This window comes from Ranitomeya imitator, chromosome 5 (assembly GCF_032444005.1).
Source record: "Ranitomeya imitator isolate aRanImi1 chromosome 5, aRanImi1.pri, whole genome shotgun sequence".
In the NCBI taxonomy this organism is placed as follows: Eukaryota; Metazoa; Chordata; class Amphibia; order Anura; family Dendrobatidae; genus Ranitomeya; species Ranitomeya imitator.
The window spans coordinates 212,865,192-212,884,431 of record NC_091286.1 but is presented as its reverse complement, the minus strand read 5'-3'; the positions used below and the strand labels follow the sequence as shown (position 1 = coordinate 212,884,431).

The 19,240-nt window shown below is 42.4% G+C and overlaps 1 protein-coding gene across 17 annotated transcripts in view; it reads right to left on the bottom strand.

Moving 5' to 3' along the window:
- LOC138681740 (scavenger receptor cysteine-rich domain-containing protein DMBT1-like) overlaps window positions 1-19,240 on the bottom strand; it is a 491,932-nt gene that overhangs the window by 25,786 nt on the left and 446,906 nt on the right. For all 17 annotated transcript variants that reach the window (XM_069769545.1, XM_069725880.1, XM_069769547.1 and 14 more), the window contains 3 exons: window positions 11,117-11,273; window positions 8,070-8,290; window positions 5,988-6,126 (listed from right to left, as the gene is read on the bottom strand). In XM_069769545.1, coding sequence (XP_069625646.1) covers window positions 5,988-6,126; window positions 8,070-8,290; window positions 11,117-11,273 — 517 coding nt within the window. The remainder of the gene's footprint in view (window positions 1-5,987; window positions 6,127-8,069; window positions 8,291-11,116; window positions 11,274-19,240) is intronic.

Sequence of the window (19,240 nt, the reverse complement as noted above, 5' to 3'; positions counted from 1 at the left end):
GAAGGGTTATGCTCAGGAAGATAATTCCTGGGTTTTTGCCTCTGATGTTCATGCTTCCGATCTTGTTCGTGCCTTTCATGCGGCTCATCCTGGTCGGCCTGGGGGCTCTGGTGAGGGTTCGGTGACCCCTCCTCAAGGGGGGGGTACTGTTGTGAATTCTGTGGCTGAATTCACTCCTGTGGTCACAAGTTGTACTGCAGCTTCTGAGCTTCCTCCCTCAGGTGTTCTGGTGAGCTCGTTAACTGCTTCATTACTTAACTCCGCCTGATGCTGCTATCCTTGCTCCTTGTCAATGTTTCAGTGTTGGATCTGAGCTTCTCCTGATTGTTCCTGTGACCTGCTGCTCTGTATAGCTAAGTGCTTTTTGCTTTTTTTGTTGCTTTTTTTCTGTCCAGCTTGTCTTTTGTTTTGCTGGAAGCTCTGAGACGCAAAGGGTGTACCGCCGTGCCGTTAGTTCGGCACGGTGGGTTTTTTTTGCCCCCTTTGCGTGGTTTTGCTTTAGGGTTTTTTGTAGACTGCAAAGTTCGCTTTACTGTCCTCGCTCTGTCCTAGAATATCGGGCCCCACTTTGCTGAATCTATTTCATCCCTACGTTTTGTCTTTTCATCTTACTCACAGTCATTATATGTGGGGGGCTGCCTTTTCCTTTGGGGAATTTCTCTGGGGCAAGTCAGGCCTATTTTTCTATCTTCAGGCTAGCTAGTTTCTTAGGCTGTGCCGAGTTGCCTAGGTAGTTGTTAGGCGCAATCCACAGCCGCTTTTAGTTGTGTTTAGGATAGGATCAGGTGTGCAGTCTACAGAGTTTCCACGTCTCAGAGCTCGTTCTTGTATTTTTGGGTATTTGTCAGATCACTGTGTGCGCTCTGATCGCTAAGCACACTGTGTTTCTGGATTGCCTTCATAACACCTGTCATTAGCAGACATAACAGATACACTACACTGAGCCCTGTTTCTAATATCATGATATAAAATGCTACACTGAGCCCTGTATCTAATCACAGCATGTTACACACTCCGCGTATCTAACCCCAACATATGATACGGCAAGCAGAACCATCTAACAGAATTGGGACACCATCCATCCTCGGTGACACTTCCACCTCTCAGTTTTTCTTTGCAGTCACTAGCAAAATGTCCCCACACTGTGATCCCTCACTTTATTATCTCTTATCATTTTGCAAACACCGAGAAGGGGAGGAGAGTAGTGACATCACATATAAGGCAGATCCCACCCACTTTTACTGCAGTCATAATGTGAGTTTGTTGTACACTAGATTTTCATGGCAAATTTCACCAGCTGCTCTGCCTAGTGTTCAAAAGTAGAAAATATCAAAACTTTTTTAGAAATTAAAACATTAATACTTTACATTTTTTTTAATTGTAGAAAATATTTTTTGGGGGACAAAAATCTATCTTATATGGTTGTACCCAAGGTAATTAGTGCTTTTTATGGAGCGTTGTAACTAGAAATAATCAAATTCCCACAAGGTACAAATGTTTGATTGATGGAATTGGAACAGCCAAACTGGAAGAAAATTTACACAAACAAAAAGTGGCCTGACACCTCAAGCAGTTTTCACCAGAATAGTGGTGTTAAAAAAAAACAGCTTGGAATGTCTTAAATATTTATGAAACTTTTGGTGTTTTTATGCCAGTCTCGGCCGGCTCTTCCAACTTTTTAAAAAAATGTACAGTGCTTCACAAGGAGGGAAAATGGTCAAGCATGTCCAGCAAATTCATCATAATTTACGTACAAGAGTGGTGTAAATTCATGTATATTAGTTCTGGCTACCGTGTATTTCTTGTGGCAGCACATAGCAGTGGAAATATGCTTCTAATTCATTAAGAGGTGCACAACTCCTGAGGAATTTGTTGCTTCCCACTCCAGCAAACTGTTCACCAAAATTGGCATATAAATTGCTACTCTTGATGAAACCGTGCCTTAGTGGGGGTGGGGACTTTTGTCTAATTCTGACTTTCCCCTACCTCAGTTACTTGGTTTGCTTTTAAATTAACCCCTGATATACCCCTAATGTTATTTATGACCTCTTTGTTTACTCTGCCTTGATCATCCTGCATCTGGCTCACTCTTAATTATCTGACCAAGATGCGCACAGACCAGTCCCCTCAGCTCCATACCTGTATGCATTTTCTAGCAAATATATTGCAAACAATACGTCTGCAGCATGCACCATACAAGTGCATCATAGAAGTGTGGAGATATAAATTAATCCAGAATGGAACCAGAAGGGAACTGAAGGTAACTGGATACATAGTCACAGTAAACAATTTTTCTGTTTGTTTTCACTCTCACTCCGATAATTCTTCACTTTCTACTAACCCCATAATCCCTACACCTAGTAAGAAACTGGTCATCTCTCCCTCCATCCTCTCTATCCATCTCACACCATCCATACATCTGGTCCTCAACATTCAATCCTCTGTCTCCAAACACAGACAGCCCCCATCATGCCCTCTCCTGTTCCCACCTACTAATACTCTCTCTGCTCCTTCTCACTGCCGGTGATATTTATCCAAATCCTGGTCCTCCTCACCACATCCCCACAGTCATTTCTACCTCCCATCCACAATCTATCACAAATTTCCGTAACCTCTCTAACCTTATACCCATTCACCCAGCCCCTGCTTCCTCAATCCCACTAACAGGAGCTCTATGGAATGCTGGCTCTGTCTACAACAAATTTTCCTACATCCATGATCTTTTATTACTAACAAACTTTCCTCCCTCGCTATCACTGAATCCTGGCTCACCCCCTCTGACACCGCCTCTCCAGCTTCACTTTCTTATAGCGGATTACACCTTTCCCTCACCCCCTACCCCAGCAGCAAACATGGTGGAGGAGTTGGTTTTCTCCTGTCAGATAACTGTTCTTTCACCCAAATCCCACTGCCACCCTCTCTTACCCTTCCTTCCTTTGAGGTGCATTCTGTGCGTATCTACTCCCCCTCCAACTGGCTGTCATTTACCAACCCCCAGAGCCAGTAACCACCTTCTTCAACCACTTCACCACCTGGCTACTTCATTTTCCCTCTGTTGACATTCCCACTATCATCATTAGTGACTTCAACATCCCCATTGACACTTCCCTCTCAGCTGTCACTAAACTTCTATCTCTCACTTCCTCCTTCTGCCTCACTCAATGGTCTGGACCTCATCTTCACACCTTTCCCTCCCCTTTATGACCACAGCCTACTTACGTTCTCTTCCCTCTCTTCCACAATCGACACCCCACAAACTTGCACACCCTTGCAGAAATCTTAAACACCTCGATCCACACTCACCCTCTGAATCCTTTCTCTCTCTTACAGACATAGGTTCCTTACACAATGTGGATGCCGCATTATATAACATCACAATAGCTGCAGCTCTTGAATCGGTCACCCTTCTCACACATACCAATGCTCTCAAAATGAACAGACAACCCTGAACACGAGCCTGACCAAAGAACTGAGAAGGGCTACCGGGGTTGCTGAGCAGAGAGTGAAAAGATCCCACTCCAATGAACACTTCATTGCATTCAGTCCCTCACTACTTTCAAGGCCAGACTTGCCACAGCAAAGCAAACCTACTTCTCATCTCTCATATCCTCCCTGTCTCACAACCCTAAACAGCAACTCAACACTTTCAATTCTCTCCTCCGTCCCCCAGCACCTCCTTCCTCTGCACTCATCTTAGCTGAAGATTTTGCCTCATTCTTCAAGCAGAAGATTGATAACCTCAGAGAAAGCTTTGGCCTACAACCCCCACAACCCCTTTTTCTAACTACTCTGCCCTCCTCCTCCCAAAGCAACTTCTCCACATTACAGAAGACCAACTTTCTGCACTACTCTCAAGATCACATCTCACCACCTGTGCACTTGACCCAATCCCACTTTATCCCAAACTTCACCACAGTCGTCATCCCAACCCTAACTCATCTCTTCAACCTATCACTAACAACTGGTGTTTTCCCGTCATGCTTCAAACATGCCTCAATCACACCCATCCTCAAAAAGCTCTCTCTTGACTCGTCCTCTGTATATAGCTGTCGCCCCTTATCACTTCTCCCCTATGCCTCAAAACTACTGGAACAACACGTCCACTTCGAACTGTCCTCTCACCTCTATTCCTGCTATCTCTTCAATTGCTTACAATCTGGCCTCCAACCGCATCACTCCACTGAAACTGCCCTAACTAAAGTCACCAATGACCTACTAACTGCCAAAGCCAAGCAACACTACTCTGTCCTCCTCATCCTAGACCTGTCCTCTGCCTTTGACACAGTGGACCACTCCCTATTTCTACAGACCCTTTCATCTCTTGGCATCACAGACTTGGCCCTATTTTGGATCTCGTCATACCTAACAGACCCAACATTCAGTGTTTACAACTCGCACACCACCTCCTCATTTCGCCCCCTATCTGTTGGAGTCCCGCAAGGTTCAGTCCTGGGGCCCCTGCTCTTCTCCATTCACATCTTTGGCCTGGGACAGCTCATTGAATCTCACAGCTTGCAGTATTACCTCTATGCTGATGACACTCAGATCTACCTCTCTGGAAAGATATAACCTCCCTACTAACCAAAATCCCACAACGTCTGTCCGCTATTTCATCCTCCTTCTCTGCTAGATTTCTAAAATTTCATATGGACAAAACAGAATTCATCATCTTTCCCCCATCTCACTCAACTGCCACAAAAGACCTATGCATTAAAATAAATGGCTGCTCACTCTCCCCAGTCCCACAAGCTCGCTGCCTTGGGGTAATCCTTGACTCTGATCTCTCCTTTAAACCACATAGCCAAGCCCTTTCCACTTCCTGCCGTCTTCAACTCAAAAATATTTCCCGAGTCGGTATATTCCTCAACCAAAAATCTACAAAAACCCTAGTTTATGCACTCATCATCTCCCGCCTTGACTACTACAATCGACTCCCTTCTAACACTCTCGCACCCCTCCAATCTATTCTAAACTCTGCTTTCTGACTACTCCACTTGTCTCCCCACTATTCCTTGGCGTCTCTCCTCTGTCAATCCCTTCACTGGCTCCCCATTACCCAGAGACTTCAGTTCAAAACCATGACATATAAAGTCGTTCACAACCTGTCTCCTCCATACATTTGTGACCTCGTCTCCCAATACTTACCTGCATGCAACCTCCGATCCTCACAAGAGCTCCATCTCTATTCCTCTCTTATCTCTGCTTTTCACAATCGCATACAAGATTTCTCCTGCGCATTCCCCCTACTCTGGAACTCTCTACCCCTACATATCAGACTGTTGCCTACCATAGAAACCTTCAAAAGGAAACTGAAGACCTTCCTCTTCCGACAAGCCTGCAAGCTGCAGTATCCACCGCTACATGACTAGCTCTACCCTCACCTACTGTGTCCTCACCCATCCCTTGTGGATTGTGAGCCCTCATGGGCAGGGTCCTCTCTCCTCCTGTACCAGTCGTGAGTTGTATGGTTTAAGAGTTTTGTACTTTTTTATTATGTATACTCCTTTTCACATGTAAAGCACCATGGAATAAATGGTTCTATAATAATATATAATAATAATTCTCTGACTAACACATTCTTGTTGTTTTCAGCCACTGGAAGTTGAAGAACTTGTATTTTGTGGTTATTTTTTCTAGAAATTCAATAAATGAGTGGTTTTGTCTTTTGCGTAGTACCGTAATAGGTGTGCACTCTTAATTTATTAATAAAAGTAATTAATAGAAGATCTCTAAATACATTTATCATCATATTCCCAGCGACATTTTATTGGCTGCAAATCAACGTCACCAGATGTTTCATGATCTCTGAATGTCCATTATATCATAATGGTGAAGTACAGCAAAAATGCATTTCTAATACATGAAGAATGCATAAAATGTATCTATTCATTGTAGTATTGTTCTAATTTAATCTTATATTAAAATCCAGCATGCATTCTTTTATGATTTTTTTTTATTACGGCAAATATGTTTGAAATATTACTTACGCAAAATCATTAAACTCGAGCTTGATAATGCTGTTTGGAACTTGAATATGCCAAACACAATCTGCAGGGCCATATGAGTGTGGATAAGCTGGGCTTTTGATGACACCCCAAGGATTTCTCAGGATCCCGCCACAGTTATCTGCAAGATCAATGTACTAAAGATAAAATCTTTTTTTGTACCCCAAAAAATAACATCTCTCAACAAATGTATAGTTGTTTGGGAAATCACTTGATCAAAATGTAACCTTTAATGTAGTGGTATGAGGGCTGTTTATACTCAATGATACAATTTTGGGGTGGATAAAATTATGCACATTTTTGGTGAGGGTGTTTTAAAAAAACTGAAATTCCATCATTATATTTTCCTGTTCTTTCTCATTCTCTACTATGCAGTAAAGCCAATAAGTCAACCTTATTTCATTGATCAGTACCAATCCAGCAATGTATCAAATAAGTATAAGGTTTTTATATTTTATGAAAAAAATGTCACTTTTGCTGCCATATCCAGAAAACCATAACTTTTTATTTCCCTGTTAACATAGTGGCTTAAATGTATGAGTTTTTTTTGCTGGACACACAAATTTTTATTGCCATTATTTTAGAGTATATGTAATGTATTACTTTATTTTTTGAAATTTTTGGGGGTGTGAAAAGACTAAAGCCCCAACAGTTTCAGTATTGTGTTTTATATTTTTTTTGCTGTTTGACATGCATGTAAAATAGAAAATAGTAAGTAACTGTATATATTTTTAAGGTAAGCAATAAGCAATAAGAAAAAAATATTGAAATAAAATATTAAAATGTAAAAATATAAAAACGTATATTTTTAATTTTATTTTGAACAGATGTTTTTTTCTTAAATAAAATCTTATCAATATTAATAATATATTTTTTGTGTCCATAGGAGACTTGGAGCAGTGATTCTTGATTTTTTTTTTAATTCCTTTAAAACAATGTTATTCAACTTGTGGCTATCCAGATGTTAAAAACAGCTTCCTCTATACATCAAATCTTAGATGCAATGATTGCCATTGACCACTGCATCTAAGGAGTTCAAAAACTGGAAACCATAATTTATGGTCTGTAATCAGTGCCTGATAACCAACATTGTAAGTTTTATGGATGTACTGTATTACAATTCTGTACTACAGGAAACTGTGAAAGGTCCTGTAAAATATTAATAGGTGCTGAGTGAAAAAAAATGGATTTCACACGGCTGATAAGTGCTAAAAAATGATCCTATTCTTGATGAGAATGGGACCGATTATTTATACGTCAGTGTGAAGGAGCCCATAGGAACAGCCTGGGCACTGTCATTTTATAGTACATACAGCTGCACTCTTCTTTTGAAGCATTGACTACTGTAAAAGAGTGGAATAGCAAAAAGTACCCTCAGCGACTACGGTAAAAACACTGCATAATTTTTGTTATGTGGACAATGAAGCCTTTTTAGAATTGTGCCAAACACTTCTTAATACATTCTGATATATACTTTTGTGAACCTTGAGGTCCAAAGTCTGTTATCGAATAATAATAGGCTCTCATGGGTTCTGGCAATACATAAAAGGCAGATATGTTGGGAAATTTAACCCATTAGTTTAGCATGTATTCCAAGAAGGCTCCCATTATCTCCAGTAGTGGTCCAGTACTCAAACAGGAGACCGATCAGTCGTTTTAAGTTAGTATGCTGTGAAGAATAAAGTTTGGAAAAGGGTCATAGACTACAGTATTCCAGTCACCGGTGGAGAATACAAATTTATATGAAGCTTGGGCGATGGTTGCCAAGCTGTGACATCATAGTAGGCCCTCTTTCTTTTGGACATGTAAAACATTTGTCAGATAATATAACCTATGGGTAGAGATGCCACCATAACGCAATGTCACCTGCTTCATTTAATGTATATAATATGAGCATTGCCCAGGTGCTTATGCTAAAGGTAAGTAAAAAAATGTGATATGATTGGTAAGTACCGTCTATGTATTTCATAAACATTTACCATAAGAAGACATTGCCTTGAGCAACAAAAACAAACGTGAACCAGTGTTTTTTTCACATTATTATCACTATCATGTCAAAGGTACCTGGGGAGCTGACATTTCTGACATTTGATGAGTATACAGCTTGGAATCCAGTACTTTGCACACTTCCATCACTTTGGAAAACAACACCCATCACATTAGAAGAAGACCTATATGTTGTAGAGTTGGAAACACCGCAGAGCTTTGCCAACAGTGGAGAACTGAATGGGAGGCCATCATAGATTGTCACTGAGTCATACAAGCAGGAGCTATGCATTTCCAGGCTGTTTAGAGAAGAATGTAACCAAAAGTTAGCATTCATTTAAATGTGGACAGTGAGTCATCAGTAATTAGCAATATTTTGCATAATGGTGACCTGTATACAACTGGCTCTAAACTGAACCAATATAATGTAGACATTGAATATTGGCAATACAGCAGGAATATTCTACTATATGCGTTATTTCTGAAACATGGCAAATGAAACCTAATACTAATCCTCTTTTATCCTAATTATTAGTTTGGGTTCTAATATTCAGATCTCATAAATTAGTAAAATGCTAACAGTTATTATATTACTTAATAATGTAATAATATTAAGCATTAATTACAACTGTTAAACAAATCATTAATTATTTGTAAAATGCCACTATAATATGGAGAACTCCAAATGATAGTAAACTTAAACTATTATGTTTATAGACAAAGGCAAAGGCAAATAAATTGAAGGGGATCGTGGCAAAATAAGGTTTTATCCTAAAATATGGCAGAATAGAAATTACAACCAGCAATGTGGAAGGCAATGGCTGGAGGACTGGTGGTAAATAACCATAAGCAGATTCAGACTGGTCTACAGGGGAGCAGGTGAATTTTCGGTGGGCCACTGGACAGGACTGGGCCCCTCACCCCTCTATATGAGCAATATTTGGCAGAGTACACATGATTCCCTATGAACACACAAAGCATCTCATTGTTCATTTAACAAACTAGCCATAATATTGTATAAAAGCATAGGTAAATTTGTGAATATGAGTAATGTAATATTTGCATGTAGAGGAACAATAAGCTCCAAAGTCTATGTTACTGATGGGCACTTGGCACCAAAGTTTAACACTGGCTATAATGAACAAGTAATTTGTATTGGTGGTTAAGATATTTTCAGTTTCTTCTGGACTTTTCAGAACACTGTTGTGCATATACATGAAGTATCACGAAAAATGGGGAAAGATTCCAGCACAACCATCCAGTGATAAAATGGATTCTTTATTCAAACAAAGTTAAAACACATTAAAAGGTGAGGCCTCGTACCTGACGCGTTTCAGGTGTATACACACCCGTAGTTATCTTTCTCTATTTTTCGTTAATCTTCCTGTAGGAAAAGGCACCCTCAGGAGGAACTCCGGGCCAAATTTCCAGCTATACATTCTCAGCGTGGTAAGGTCCTTCATCTCTCTTCCTGCATCTTATACATGAAGTATCTCTGTTTCTGACCATTATATTTCTAGTATCCAGAAATTCTCACTAGTTTCCTCACCTCATATAGATAGTGTATGTGCACACATTGCGTTTTTTCCACAATTTTTTTTTGTGAAAAATAAAGAATTTTACTGTCCCAGCAAAGTAAATGAGATTTCTGAAATCTTAAGCACATCGCTTATTTTTTTTTTATCATTGGAGATTTTAAGCAGTTTCAAATCTGCAGTATGTCAGTTCTTTTAGAATTTTTGTAATATTTTTCAGCTATTCTAAAGATTGGTAAAAAACATCAAAAATGCATAAAAAATGTAAAAATAGGCAATGTTTTTAAGCAGCATTTTTTATGCCGAGACAATTTTTTGTAAATGTCTGCAACAAATCCTTAACATGTGCATAAAAATAGCTGCTTTGAATTCTCCTATACACAGCATACAGAAACATGATGGATTCCTAAACCCCTGTCTACATTTAGCACATGTTCAGCAGCAGATACAGTATTGTGGACATTATAATGCAGTACTTTGCAGTGTAGCTGTAAATCCAGAACTGGGGTAAGAAAAAATACTTGCTAGAAAACAGCAGTAGGGGTATGGGTGTCTGTGCCTCTCTTTTATTCTGCTTCTTACTCTGCTTCTCCTTCACTTCTACTGTACTTTACCATGAAACGTCATCCACAAACTGACCTGGTAGTTCAGTGAGCTGAAAATCCATCTTATTTTGACCAAGGTATAATTAACATGAATAATGACTTAAAGTGCAAAGGGGGGGAGACATAGTGGCTTATAAGTGGAGAAATAATTTTTCTCTGTTTCTTTTGATTTATGCAACCTTTTGATTTAACAACAGTGATTTTAGGCAAGGAAAGTAGATTACAAGTTTGAAGAGCTTGGTTGGCCAGTGCTCGGACAGACCCTCTATCACTATGTTTCCCCCTAGTAAAATAATAGCACCTATACCCACCACTGGAAAAGTGCCACCACTGTCTTTCCTGGGGCTCCCTTGACATTGTTATGCCTTGTGATCCCTGCAGCCAATCGGTGTCAACTTCACTTTCCACTTATTGGAACAAATTTACACATCTGGAGGAAGTGAGAGTTACGTCTGTTCTCTCACTTCCTACAGATGTCAATTTCCGTAGAAAAGGAGAGTTCCAAGCCCTGGTTGCCTGTAGGGATTCTGTGACATAATGTCATGCAAGCCCCAGGAAAGCCAGTGCCAATATCACTGGAACAGGATTGAGATAGGGTTGTCTGAGTAGTGGACAACCCCTAATGTTCAGCATCTTAAAAGTGTCAAGTGTAAAAGCATGAAATTTTTTTAGCACAGAGGACATAGATTATCTGGTGAGATCTTAATTGGAAGATATAATATAAAGAAAGTCAGTAGAAGTATGCTGAGCATAGCATTGAGAGCATTTACACATTTTAGAAGCCATAAGGTCACAAACTGACATTAAAATTAGAGATTAGTTATGAATTTGTAATTAAATCATAACAATTTTTGCTCTCTTTTTGCCTAGACACCACTAATGAGCCTGTCAGAGAGGGGCAGCAGAAAATCATAGTTTAATGAATAGGTATGTAAATGGAGAATCAATGCAAAATATACATTTACTGGGACATATGAACACTTACTTCAATGATAGGAAAGATAGATCCACAGTATGCTCGGCTTTGACTCTCATCACCCATTCACAGTGGGCGTTGTTAGGATACAGTCCAGGAAAAAATGGGCTGTTAAATATTCCAGATGTTTCATTTAGAACTCCTCCACATGTATAATTAGGATTTACTACAAAAGAAAAACATGCAATCTTTACCTGCTTGACCAACTACTCTCAACACATACAATTAAATACAATGTCCTCTGTCCACTGTCCACTGTATGAAAAAGTGTTTGCCCCTTCCTGATTTCCTATACTTTTGCATGCTTGTCACACTTAAATGTTTCAGATCATGAAACAAATTTAAATATTAGACAAAAATAGCACAAGTAAACACAAAATGCAGTTTTTAAATGAAGATCTTTAATATTAAGGGAAAAATTAATCCAAACCTGCAGGGCCCTCTGTGAAAAAAGTGATTGCCCTCCCATCCTTAAAACATAAATTAAAGGTACCTTCACACTGAACAATTTAACAATGATATCGCTAGCGATCCGTGACGTTGCAGCGTCCTGGATAGCGATATCGTTGTGTTTGACATGCAGCAGCGATCTGGATCCTGCTGTGACATCGTTGGTCGGAGCAGAAAGGCCAGAACTTTATTTTGTCGCTGGATCTCCTGCAGACATCGCTGAATCGGCATGTGTGACGCTGATTCAACGATGTCTTCACTGGTACCCAGGGTAAACATCGGGTTACTAAGCGCAGGGCCGCGCTAAGTAACCCGATGTTTACCCTGGTTACCAGTGTAAATGTAAAAAAAAACAAACACTACATACTTACATTCCGGTGTCTGTCCCCCGGCGCTCTGCTTCCCTGCACTGTCAGCGCCGGCTGGCCGTAAAGCACAGCGGTGATGTCACCGCTCTGCTTAACGGCCAGCCGGCGCTCACAGTCAGTGCAGGAAGCAGAGCGCCGGGGGACAGACACCGGAATGTAAGTATGTAGTGTTTGTTTTTTTTTACATTTACACTGGTAACCAGGGTAAACATCGGGTTACTAAGCGTAGCCCTGCCCTTAGTAACCCGATGTTTACCCTGGATACCAGGGGACTTCGCATAGTTGGTCGCTGGAGAGCTGTCTGTGTGACAGCTCTCCAGCGACCACACAGCGACGCTGCAGCGATCGGCATCGTTGTCTAGATCGCTGCAGCGTCGCTAAATGTGACGGTACCTTAACTGTGGTTTATCACATCTTTGAGAAACTGAGTTCAAATTCCCAAGCCACACCCAGGCCTCATTACTTCCACACCTGTTATCAATCAAGAAATCACTTAAACCTCAAAAGCTAGACATTATGCTGCATGTTATGTTTGCTAATGATAGGTGTTATGAAGGCAATCCAGAAACACAGTGTGCTTAGCGATCAGAGCGCACACAGTGATCTGACAAATACCCAAAAATACAAGAACGAGCTCTGAGACGTGGAAACTCTGTAGACTGCACACCTGATCCTATCCTAAACACAACTAAAAGCGGCTGTGGATTGCGCCTAACAACTACCTAGGCAACTCGGCACAGCCTAAGAAACTAGCTAGCCTGAAGATAGAAAAATAGGCCTGACTTGCCCCAGAGAAATTCCCCAAAGGAAAAGGCAGCCCCCCACATATAATGACTGTGAGTAAGATGAAAAGACAAAACGTAGGGATGAAATAGATTCAGCAAAGTGGGGCCCGATATTCTAGGACAGAGCGAGGACAGTAAAGCGAACTTTGCAGTCTACAAAAATCCCTAAAGCAAAACCACGCAAAGGGGGCAAAAAAAACCCCACCGTGCCGAACTAACGGCACGGCGGTACACCCTTTGCGTCTCAGAGCTTCCAGCAAAACAAAAGACAAGCTGGACGGAAAAAAAGCAACAAAAAAGCAAAAAGCACTTAGCTATACAGAGCAGCAGATCACAGGAACAATCAGGAGAAGCTCAGATCCAACACTGAAACATTGACAAGGAGCAAGGATAGCAGCATCAGGCGGAGTTAAGTAATGAAGCAGTTAACGAGCTCACCAGAACACCTGAGGGAGGAAGCTCAGAAGCTGCAGTACCACTTGTGACCACAGGAGTGAATTCAGCCACAGAATTCACAACAGTACCCCCCCCTTGAGGAGGGGTCACCGAACCCTCACCAGAGCCCCCAGGCCGACCAGGATGAGCCGCATGAAAGGCACGAACAAGATCGGAAGCATGAACATCAGAGGCAAAAACCCAGGAATTATCTTCCTGAGCATAACCCTTCCATTTAACCAGATACTGGAGTTTCCGTCTAGAAACACGAGAATCCAAAATCTTCTCCACAATATACTCCAATTCCCCCTCCACCAAAACCGGGGCAGGAGGCTCAACAGATGGAACCATAGGTGCCACGTATCTCCGCAACAACGACCTATGGAATACATTATGTATGGAAAAGGAGTCTGGGAGGGTCAAACGAAAAGACACAGGATTGAGAACCTCAGAAATCCTATACGGACCAGATAACCAAACCAGATCCCCAACACGAAGTCGGGGACCCACACGGCGTCTGCGATTAGCGAAAAGTTGAGCTTTCTCCTGGGACAAGATCAAATTGTCCACTACCTGAGTCCAGATCTGCTGCAACCTATCCACCACAGAATCCACACCAGGACAGTCCGAAGACTCAACCTGTCCTGAAGAGAAACGAGGATGGAACCCAGAATTGCAAAAAAATGGAGAAACCAAGGTAGCCGAGCTGGCCCGATTATTAAGGGCGAACTCAGCCAACGGCAAAAAGGACACCCAATCATCCTGGTTTGCAGAAACAAAACATCTCAGATATGTTTCCAAGGTCTGATTGGTTCGTTCGGTCTGGCCATTAGTCTGAGGATGGAAAGCCGAGGAAAAGGATAGGTCAATGCCCATCCTACCACAAAAGGCTCGCCAAAACCTTGAAACAAACTGGGAATCTCTGTCAGAAACAATATTCTCAGGAATGCCATGCAACCGAACCACATGCTGAAAGAACAAAGGTACCAAATCAGAGGAGGAAGGCAATTTAGCCAAGGGCACCAGATGGACCATTTTAGAAAAGCGATCACAGACCACCCAAATGACTGACATCTTTTGAGAAACGGGAAGGTCAGAAATGAAATCCATCGAAATATGTGTCCAAGGCCTCTTTGGGACCGGCAAGGGCAAAAGCAACCCACTGGCACGAGAACAGCAGGGCTTAGCCCTAGCACAAATCCCACAGGACTGCACAAAAGTACGTACATCCCGTGACAGAGATGGCCACCAGAAGGATCTAGCCACTAACTCTCTGGTACCAAAGATTCCAGGATGACCAGCCAACACCGAACAATGAAGTTCAGAGATAAGTTTATTAGTCCACCTATCAGGGACGAACAGTTTCTCTGCTGGACAACGATCAGGTTTATTCGCCTGAAATTTTTGCAGCACCCGCCGCAAATCAGGGTAGATGGCAGACACAATGACTCCTTCCTTGAGGATACCCGCTGGCTCAGATAAACCCGGAGAGTCGGGCACAAAACTCCTAGACAGAGCATCCGCCTTCACATTTTTAGAGCCCGGAAGGTACGAAATCACAAAGTCGAAGCGGGCAAAAAATAACGACCAACGGGCCTGTCTAGGATTCAAGCGCTTGGCAGACTCGAGATAAGTCAAGTTCTTATGATCAGTCAATACCACCACGCGATGCTTAGCTCCTTCAAGCCAATGACGCCACTCCTCGAATGCCCACTTCATGGCCAGCAACTCTCGATTGCCCACATCATAATTACGCTCAGCGGGCGAAAACTTCCTGGAAAAGAAAGCACATGGTTTCATCACTGAGCAATCAGAACCTCTCTGTGACAAAACCGCCCCTGCTCCAATCTCAGAAGCATCAACCTCGACCTGGAACGGAAGAGAAACATCTGGCTGACACAACACAGGGGCAGAACAAAAACGACGCTTCAACTCCTGAAAAGCTTCCACAGCAGCAGAAGACCAATTAACCAAATCAGCACCCTTCTTGGTCAAATCGGTCAATGGTTTGGCAATGCTAGAAAAATTACAGATGAAGCGACGATAAAAATTAGCAAAGCCCAGGAACTTTTGCAGACTTTTCAGAGATGTCGGCTGAATCCAATCCTGGATGGCTTGGACCTTAACTGGATCCATCTCGATAGTAGAAGGGGTAAAGATGAACCCCAAAAATGAAACTTTCTGCACACCGAAGAGACACTTTGATCCCTTCACAAACAAAGAGTTAGCACGCAGGACCTGAAAAACCATTCTGACCTGCTTCACATGAGACTCCCAATCATCTGAGAAGATCAAAATGTCATCCAAGTAAACAATCAGGAATTTATCCAGATACTCACGGAAGATGTCATGCATAAAAGACTGAAACACAGATGGAGCATTGGCAAGTCCGAACGGCATCACTAGATACTCAAAATGACCCTCGGGCGTATTGAATGCAGTTTTCCATTCATCTCCTTGCCTGATTCACACCAGATTATACGCACCACGAAGATCTATCTTAGTGAACCAACTAGCCCCCTTAATCCGAGCAAACAAGTCAGATAACAATGGCAAGGGATACTGAAATTTAACAGTGATCTTATTAAGAAGGCGGTAATCAATACACGGTCTCAGCGAACCATCCTTCTTGGCTACAAAGAAGAACCCTGCTCCCAGTGGTGATGACGATGGGCGAATATGTCCCTTCTCCAGGGATTCCTTCACATAACTGCGCATAGCGGCGTGTTCGGGCACGGATAAATTAAATAATCGACCTTTAGGGAATTTACTACCAGGAATCAAATTGATAGCACAATCACAATCCCTATGCGGAGGTAGAGCATCGGACTTGGGCTCTTCAAATACATCCTGATAATCAGACAAGAACTCTGGGACCTCAGAAGGGGTGGATGACGAAATCGACAAAAATGGAACATCACCATGTACCCCCTGACAACCCCAGCTGGATACCGACATGGAATTCCAATCCAATACTGGATTATGGATTTGTAGCCATGGCAACCCCAACACGACCACATCATGCAGATTATGCAACACCAGAAAGCGAATAACTTCCTGATGTGCAGGAGCCATGCACATGGTCAGCTGGGCCCAGTATTGAGGTTTATTCTTGGCCAAAGGTGTAGCATCAATTCCTCTCAATGGAATAGGACACCGCAAAGGCTCCAAGAAAAACCCACAACGTTTAGCATAATCCAAATCCATCAGATTCAGGGCAGCGCCCGAATCCACAAACGCCATGACAGAAAACGACGACAAAGAGCATATCAAGGTAATGGACAGAAGGAATTTGGACTGTACAGTACCAATGACGGCAGACCTAGCGGACCGCTTAGTGCGCTTAGGACAATCAGAAATAGCATGAGTGGAATCACCACAGTAGAAACACAGACCATTCAGACGTCTGTATTCCTGCCGTTCAACTCTAGTCATAGTCCTATCGCACTGCATAGGCTCAGGTTTAACCTCAGGCAGTACCGCCAAATGGTGCACAGATTTACGCTCGCGCAAGCGTCGACCGATCTGAATGGCCAAAGACAAAGACTCATTCAAACCAGCAGGCATAGGAAATCCCACCATGACATCCTTAAGAGCCTCAGAGAGACCCTTTCTGAACAAAGCTGCCAGCGCAGATTCATTCCACTGAGTGAGTACTGACCATTTCCTAAATTTCTGACAATATACTTCTATATCATCCTGACCCTGGCACAAAGCCAGCAAATTTTTCTCAGCCTGATCCACTGAATTAGGCTCATCGTACAGCAATCTGAGCGCCAGGAAAAACGCATCGACACTACTCAATGCAGGGTCTCCTGGCGCAAGAGAAAATGCCCAGTCTTGAGGGTCGCCGCGCAAAAAAGAAATAATAATCAAAACCTGTTGAATAGGATTACCAGAAGAATGAGGTTTCAAGGCCAGAAATAGCTTACAATTATTTTTGAAACTTAGAAACTTAGTTCTATCTCCAAAAAACAAATCAGGAATAGGAATTCTTGGTTCTAACATAGATTTCTGATCAATAGTATCTTGAATTTTTTGTACATTTATAACGAGATTATCCATTGAAGAGCACAGACCCTGAATATCCATGTCCACACCTGTGTCCAGAATCACCCAAATGTCTAGGGGAAAAAAAAAAATGAACACAGAGCAGAAAAAAAAAAAAATGATGTCAGAACTTTTTCTTTCCCTCTATTGAGAATCATTAGTTTGGCTCCTTGTACTGTTATGTTTGCTAATGACAGGTGTTATGAAGGCAATCCAGAAACACAGTGTGCTTAGCGATCAGAGCGCACACAGTGATCTGACAAATACCCAAAAATACAAGAACGAGCTCTGAGACGTGGAAACTCTGTAGACTGCACACCTGATCCTATCCTAAACACAACTAAAAGCGGCTGTGGATTGCGCCTAACAACTACCTAGGCAACTCGGCACAGCCTAAGAAACTAGCTAGCCTGAAGATAGAAAAATAGGCCTGACTTGCCCCAGAGAAATTCCCCAAAGGAAAAGGCAGCCCCCCACATATAATGACTGTGAGTAAGATGAAAAGACAAAACGTAGGGATGAAATAGATTCAGCAAAGTGGGGCCCGATATTCTAGGACAGAGCGAGGACAGTAAAGCGAACTTTGCAGTCTACAAAAAACCCTAAAGCAAAACCACGCAAAGGGGGCAAAAAAAACCCCACCGTGCCGAACTAACGGCACGGCGGTACATCCTTTGCGTCTCAGAGCTTCCAGCAAAACAAAAGACAAGCTGGACAGAAAAAAGCAACAAAAAAGCAAAAAGCACTTAGCTATACAGAGCAGCAGGTCACAGGAACAATCAGGAGAAGCTCAGATCCAACACTGAAACATTGACAAGGAGCAAGGATAGCAGCATCAGCCGGAGTTAAGTAATGAAGCAGTTAACGAGCTCACCAGAACACCTGAGGGAGGAAGCTCAGAAGCTGCAGTACCACTTGTGACCACAGGAGTGAATTCAGCCACAGAATTCACAACAGCTGCAATCCAAAGGCATTCTAAAACAAATGAGAAACAAAGTATTTGAGATCCATTCGTCTGGGAAACGTTAAAAAGCCATTTCTCAAGCTTTGGGATTCCAGCGAACCACAGTGAGAGCCGTTATCCATAAATGGCAAAAACATGGAACAGTAGTGAACCTTTCCAGGAGTGGGTGGCTGACCAAAATTAGCCCAAGAGCACAGCATTGACTCATCCAAGAGGTCACAAAAGACCCCACAACAACATCCAAAGAACTGCAAGCCTCGCTTCCCTCAGTTATGGTCAATATTCATGACTCCACCATTAAAAGAAGAGACTTGGCAAAAATGGCCAGCATGGCAGAACTCTAAGACGAAAACCACTGCTGAGCAATAAGAACATAAAGGCTCATCTCATTTTTGCCACAAAACATCTTGATGATCCCTAAGACTTTTGGGAGAATACTCTGAAGTGATGAGAGAAAAGTTGAACTTTTTGGAAGGTGTATGTTTCATTACATCAGGTCTAGAAGTAACACAGCATTTCAGAAAATTAACATCATAACAACAGTAATATAAGGTGGTGGTAGTGTGATGGCCTGGGGCTGTTTTACTGCCTCAGGACCTGGAAGACTTGCTGTGGTAAATGGAACCATGAATTGTGCTGTCTACCAAAAATTCCTGAAGGAGAATGTCCGTGAGACCGAGGCAACATCCTACTGAGGCGCGTGGCCGGAACACCGCGGAAGTAACTGACTCTAGGCCTTACTTCGAACTCCGCAGGACAGTTAATTATAGGTTGGCTGTCTTAAATTTCCTACGAAGACATAGGGGGCAACGTGTGGAGAGGGGCGTCTCTAGGGTCCCGGAAGAGCTCCGAGCCTTCCAGTCATACGGGTGCGTCCTAGCCATAACATACCTGGGGACGAGAAACTAGAAACATCTGGAACAAGAGAGAGAGAATTAGAAAGAACGAACGAGAACAGAAGTTGTGAGGACTATTCTGAATGCTCAGCAGGGTAGCACTACAACACACAGGCGTGGTAGGCACTGATTTCCACCTGCAAAGGGAACTCTGGATGTGCCCATCGGACCGGCCGGTCTCAGAA